The sequence below is a fragment of the Vombatus ursinus genome, unplaced genomic scaffold (genome assembly GCF_900497805.2).
Source record: "Vombatus ursinus unplaced genomic scaffold, bare-nosed wombat genome assembly UNPS02007482.1, whole genome shotgun sequence".
Taxonomy (NCBI): Eukaryota; Metazoa; Chordata; class Mammalia; order Diprotodontia; family Vombatidae; genus Vombatus; species Vombatus ursinus.
The window spans coordinates 2,362-9,136 of record NW_020947260.1 but is presented as its reverse complement, the minus strand read 5'-3'; the positions used below and the strand labels follow the sequence as shown (position 1 = coordinate 9,136).

General features: G+C 50.9%; 1 protein-coding gene across 1 annotated transcript; it reads left to right on the top strand.

Annotated features, from left to right (window-relative positions):
* Positions 1-270: 270 nt before the first annotated feature.
* LOC114033825 (armadillo repeat-containing protein 12-like) lies at positions 271-6,445 on the top strand (the record flags this gene model as incomplete). The annotated part of the gene is made up of 5 exons (XM_027849430.1): positions 271-332; positions 4,703-4,956; positions 5,492-5,637; positions 5,982-6,167; positions 6,303-6,445. Coding segments are annotated over exons 2-5 (617 nt in total), but the record flags the coding sequence as incomplete, so codon positions are not given.
* Between the last annotated feature and the right edge of the window lie 330 nt (positions 6,446-6,775).

The following is a 6,775-nucleotide window of genomic DNA, read 5'->3' as shown; positions in this document are numbered from 1 at the left end:
TCCGAGCCAGGCCGACTGGGACGGGGAGTGGGAGTGGGGTGTGTGCGGATGGGGGTGGGAGGGAGGCCCCGCCTGGCTCCCTTTCCCCCACTCTCACTCCAGGCCCCCAACACATTCCTCCCGAGGGGATGCACGGCAGAGTGGAAGAAGTTAAACAAGGTGAAGGAGCTGGGCGAGGGGGATGGGACACAGTGAAGGGGGGAAGGCGGAGGGGACGAAAGAGAAAGTGTGAGCGCGGGGGCGGGAGGGGGGTGGTGAGCAGAGAGAGACAGAACATCCTGTGCCCGTCGCCGGATACAGCGCTGGAGGGAGGAGGGGGCGCGGAGGCGGAGGTAGACAGAAACGGGGGGGTGGCGGCGACTGAGAGATGGAGGGGGCAGGGGGGCCGCGGCCACTCCGGGCTGGGAGGGGAAGGCGGGCGGCCGCGGAGATGCCCCTCCAAGGCCGCCCCCAGCCCCCGCCCCAGCCCCTCACTGCACACCACGCCCTGCGCTCTGCGCTCTGCGCTCTGCGCTCTTGGAGGCTCCTACCCCCACCTCTGCGCTGGCTCCCCCATCCCCTGCAGCTCACAGTCCGTAGCTGCTTCCTCCCGGTTTCCCCATCCTGCCGCCTCCCTCCTTTGAAAGGAGAAAAAGCTAGAAGGCAGGCTCCAAAGCCTGGGCTCCCTGGCAAAGGGGGTTGTTGAGTTGAAGGGCATGTGCCAGCTGGTAATCTGGCTCTGCTGCTTAATTACTCCAGACCTTGGGCGAGTCTCAGTTTCCTCATCTGTAAAAGGAGGCAGTTAGACTAGATGACCTCCTGGGTCTCTTTCAGCTTTAGAACTCTGATCTTTGATACCTGAGGCTGAACTGGAGTATGCCATTGTACCCATTCCATAGATGAAACTAAGTTTTAGCAAAATTAAGCAGCTTTCAAAGACTGACAGGGTAGTAGTAAGCTTTGGAGGTCGATTGCAGCCCAGGTCTTCTGACTCCACTATCCCAACCAATAAATTGGTTACTTCTCCCTAACTTTATTGTACTCTGGCCCCAGTGGATTTCAGTCGCCATAATACCTAGTACAATGCCTTGCCATCTGTCAAAATCTGTTGATTCGTTGATTAACTGAATCGGACAGCTAGCTGCCAGAGATAATTATGAAAATATGGGGTTTGGAGATTGGATTTGGGTTAAGGCACAGGGAATACAGAAAAGGATGTCACAGACAAAGAGGGTCATAATCTAGATATGTGCTGGTGGGGCTGTTCTGTTCAAAAGAAAACAGACCCAATTAGGCTTTATGGGAGCCTAATTTGGAGGAGTGTGTGATTACTTTTCTGTCCGGCTGAGTTGCCTTAGAATCTTACAGTTCGAGTTCTTCTTCTGAGCTCCCCAGTGTTAAAGGTATATAGGGTTCTGAGCAGAGGCATGGACATGACCCAATAAAAAGAGATGGGTTCAGAGAAGAGAAGACTCACAGGAGCCTTGGGGAGCTGAATGCTATAAAGAGTCTTCCAGTCAGGGACGTTCCTGAAGGGGGAGGACTCCCACCACACAGCAAATTCTAACTTTATGCAGCAGTAGTCTACTGAAAAGAATTCTGAATTTGGGGTTAGAGAGCCTGGGTTCTAATCTTGCTTCCAATTCAATCTGTCAACAAGCATTTATTAAGCATTTTTTGTTGTTGTGTGTTGTGTACCAGGTACTAGCTATCTGACTTTGCCTAAATTACTTCACCTTCCTGGGTGTCAGTTTCCTCCTCTGTAAAATGGATGTAATAATACTGGCTTCCTACCTCATAAGGCTGTCATGGGAAAAATGCTTTGATTATATTGGAAATGCAAACTATTAGACAAATGAAGTTTGGTTAAAATGAAGATGAAGGGGAAACAAAGTCCCATAAGAATATCCTGAAGGGATAAAAAAAATATCCTTCCTTTTACTCTGGTGATGTGGAGGGGGTGGAAACCGTGGGGTTTATGGGGGTAATTGCTGATAAATATTTATATGGGCCTTAGGCATTTGCCCCTTTTCCCTCACTGGCTACTTCCCAGAATCTCTGCCTAGTGGTTAGCCAAAAGGAAAAAAAAAGTGGGGGGCAGGGGAGGGAGAAGTGGGTGGGAATGTGGGAATCACAAGGACATTGGGGTGTAGGGTGGAGGAGACAGAACTGGACTGCATTTGAAAATTTCAGGAACAGTGTGTTACTGTCCACCCGAGGCTCTGAGCCTCCCTTGTAACACATAAGACTTTAAAGCTCTTCACAGTCTGGCTCCAGCCTACCTTTCCAGGCTTATTGCATATTATTCCCCTTCATGGACGCTATGTTCCAGCCAAATTGGCCTACATTCTGTTCCCTGAACTTGGCAGTCCATTCCCCCCCCCCCATGACTTTGCACAGACTGTCCCCCTGGCCTGGAATGCCCTCCGTCTTCACTTCAGGCCCCCAGAATCTCTAACCAACTTCAAGGCTCAGCTCAGGTGCTGTCTTCCATGGGGGACCTTTCTTGATCCCCCCTAGTGCTACTGCTCCTTCCCTCAAGTCCTCATCTGTTTTGAAGTGCCCATGCAGAGTAGCAGAGTGGAATATATTCTAGACTTGGTGACAGAGGACTTGCATTCAGGTCCTACTTGTCATCTGTGTGACCTTGGGTAGATCACTTCCCTCTAAGCCTCAGTTTTCTTGTCTGTGTAATGAGGGAATTGGACCAGATGGCCTCTAAGGTCCCCTGCCAGTTTATAATCTGTGATCCTGTGTTGTTCCTCCCTGGTAGAACATGAGCTCCTTGAGGGCAGGGGAGATTTTTAATTTTGATTTTCTGTCTCCTGTCTAGGGGCAGCTAGGTGGCACAGGTAGATAGAGTGCTGAGGCCTGGAGTCAGAAAGACTCATCTCCCCAAGTTCAAATCCAGCCTCTGACACTCACTAGCTGTGTGACCCTGGGCAAGTCACTTAACCCTGTTTGCCTCAGTTTCCTCATCTGTAAAATGATCTGGAGAAGGAAGGAAATGGCAAACCACTCCACTGTCTCTGCCAAGAAAACCCAAAATGGTGTCATGAAGAGTCAGACACTATTGAAATGACTGAACAACAGAACAATCTTTGTCTAACAAGTGTCTTACACAATAGTAGGTACTTAATAAATGTTTGTTGGGTTGGACTTGAAGTGAGAGTGAGATCTCCTGGAGATTTTTTCATTCTTTACTGGATGGCAGTGAGAACTATGTTGGAAGACTGGGGCTTACTTGACTCAGTCCAGTCAGTGTGGTCTATCCCACTGGTTTACAACTGCTAACGACTGGTTTGACCTTGGGCAGGCCACTGAACCTTGGTATTGTAGTGAAGAGAGTGGTAGACCTGGAATTAGGAAGAGCTGAATTCAAATTTCAGATGCTTCCTAATTGTGTAACCCTGGGCAAGTCACCTAACCTCTCTTAACCTCGGTTTTTCTTATCTGTAAAATGGGGATAATAGCCCCTACCTCACAGTGTTGTTGTGAGGATAACATGCACAATACTTTGCAAATCTATTGTTGTTATTCAGTTCTCTTCCACTCTTCTTGACCCCATTAGGGTTTGTTTGTTTGTTTGTTTCCTTTTGACAAAGATACTGGAGTGGTTTGTCATTTCCTTCCCCAGTTCATTTACACATGAGGAGAGTGAGGCAAACAGGGTTAAGTGATTTGCCCAGGGTCACACAACTCGTAAGTGTCTTGAGGCTGGATTTGAACTCAGTTCTTCCTGACTCCAAGCCTGGCTCTCTTATCTGCTGTGCCACCTAGATGCTCTTGCAAACCTATGTAAATCATAGCTCTGTTTAACCTCTTCGGACCTCAGTGTCTTTTTCTCTATAATTGAGAGGGTTGGACTAAAGGACCTGCCCTCAATCTCTGCTCCTGTGATCACTCTCTCCTCCACCCTCCCTCGACAGCCTCCATGTAGGCGGTTGGAGCTTGGGTTAGGGATGCTCAGAGCTGCTCGTTTCCCCCCTCATATTGCCCTAACGGGAGAGACTGGCTCAAGTTTAAATTGGTGGCCCTCAGACCGAACTTTACCCAGTGCTCCTCAGCCAACGCTTCCCTCTCTTCCTCTCCCCTTCCTAAACACTCTGGGAGAGATCCTCTTCTTCCACTGTGCCACAGTGGCGGGCTGGGGAGGGGAGAAGGGAAGGACAACACGGAAAGACTAGAAGTGAAGAAACCCAGGAGTGGCCCTGGGGGCTCCCTCCCTGCGTCATGCCCGCGGTTTGTCTCCCCCCCCCCCCACCCCCGCCTGGGTGGATCTCCTGGGTTTGAGTAGCCGATGGGGTTCTGCTGCCCTCTAATGGCAGTGGATGGGCAAGAATGACCTGGCTAAGGCCCTATCAGCTTCTCAAAGGAAGAGATTGATACCAGGACCTGGAGCTGGGAAGACCCCTGATAGAGATTATCTACTTTACATCCCTTATTTTACAGAGAAGGAAACTGAGGTCCTGGAAAGGGAAAATACTTGCCCAGGATCATACAAGTGGGAGTCAGTATGTGTCTTTAAGATTTCCATGGGTCTATCTGGTCCTCTGGATCCTAGCTGACCCCACTACTCCTCTCCTTTACCCCTGGCCCGTGGTTCCCCCCACTTTGTCATAGCCCTTTTGTTTCCCTCATCTCTATGCCCAGATTTCTTGCCCACTCAGTGAGGGGGGAGGCAGAGTCCCTCCCTTAGTTCCCTTTGTTTCCTGAATTCCAGGTTCTGATTTTGGCTCCCTGAGTTCTGGGTTTCACTGGAGGTTCCAATTCCGGAAGCTTCTGCCTGGGGTGCCTGGGGTCCAAGCTCCCCACCTGAGGGGGAGCTGGGAAGCATGGATTTCAAGGACTTTAGACTCCGAAAGGGTGTGGTGGGCCTGGCCACAGGGGCAGGTGCCATCTACCTGCTCTACAAGGCCATCAAGGCTGGCATGAGCAGTCGTTCATCCTGCCCAACATCACCCGTCTGCATTGCCCGTGAGTTCTCAGGGCTCCTGGGAGAGGGCTCTGTCCTAAGGGGAATCTTCAAACACAACAGAGGGAGGTCCCCAAGGTGACTCCTCCAAGCTCCCGTCTTCTCCCTCTCTCTCCTCTCCTCTTCTCTGCTGGTATCTGCCCTGCAGCCCCTTAGGCACCAGTTGTCATAGAAAGGGCTGGGCAGGGGTCCCCAACTAGAGCCAAATCAACCGGGAGATCTCAAAGCATGACCTGGTAGGTCTCCAAACTGGTTGCCACCTACTAGATGCCGCCCTGCCCCTCTGCCTAGTTTGAGCTTTAGTGAGATTTCCGATGGAGAGTGGATTAAATTTGGCATCAGCAACTGTTCAGGAACCTCTCCGCTTGCACCCTCACCTATTTGGGGCAGACATTGAAGAGGAGCTTCCTTTACCAGAAAAGCCAGGGCTTCCCCCACTCTGCTCAGATCCCAGGTGTACGCCCCCTTCCTTGCTCACTATTCACTCCCTCACTCATCCTAAGGCCTGGGGTTGGGGGTGGGGCGGGGGCTGCCTAGGCCTGGCCATTGAGCGAGAGAGGCATGGAAAGGACTCTGGAGAGCTTCGAAGGCTCCTCAACTCACTGGAAAACAAACAGGATGAGTACTCCAAGGGCATGATTCTTCACAGCATCACCCGGTGTGTCTACTTGTTGGAAGCTGAAGTGAGGAGCGGCCCAGGGAGGGGATGGGCAGAGGGAGAGAGAAGGAGGGAGGGAGAAAGCTCTCAATCCAGCTGTCTGGGAGTGGGTGGGGCCAGGATCCTGAGTGGCCCCTGACGTTCTGGCTGTTGGACTGATACCAACTGGGACCACATCCCAGGAAACCGAGGTGATGGGGGCGGAGGTTAAGAACCACAAGAACCCTCCCTTCCCTTTGAGTGGTGGGAGATGAGGGGCAGGGGTCCATTTTTGTTCCTAGTCTTTGTGTTAGGGGAGGGAGTGGCTATTGTGGGTGCTCTTTTCTCCCCTCCTTCTTCCATGTCCCTCCCACCTTTGACCCCCCACAGGCCTGTACCTGCACCTTTGAGGACATCAGGTTGGTGGGCTGCCTGCTTGATGACAAGGACAACGGTGTCAAAATCCAAGCTCTCAATGCTCTGAAGGCTTTCTCTGGTATAAGGAAGTTCAGGCTTAAGATTCAGGTGAACCCAGGGGCAAGTGATAAAGGGGCAATCTTGGGGAGGATGAGGAAGGCAAGAGAGGCTTTAAATCTTCTGAAAGCTTGGATGCCTGGCTTGTTTAAACACTACAGATATATACGGGGAGTCTACCCCTTTACCTGTAGTAAAAAGCTTTGTAGCCCTAATAAAAGCTCTTGAGTTCCCTAGGCCCTGGAACCTGGGCTTAAGGCTGGTCAGAGTCTCCTATGGCAACATTCAGGGAGGACGGATAAGGACCATCATGATGGGGATGGTGACTTTGCTGGTGGGGATGGTGGGCTGGGTGAGGGCTCCAAATGGCAGCATGGATGGTGAGGGTAGATTGGCAACAGGATTGGGGGCCTGGGAGTGGTTCCAGACGTATGGATGAGTCATGCTTAAGTCAAGCATTTTTAACCGTCTCCAGGGTATTAAGTTCAGCTCCACAAGTGTTTTTTCCAGCCTGCATGTATGCTTAGCATTGTGTGAGGGCCTGTGAAAAACATAAAGGAAATCTAAGACACTGTTTTTTTGCTAAGAGCACTTGAGAGAGACGGGATATAAGCTAATGAAACAGAGAACAATAAATATGAAGCCCTGGATAAGTGGTCTTCAATATTTTGCAGTATTGTAGAAATCTTTCACATGCCCTACTCGTGACC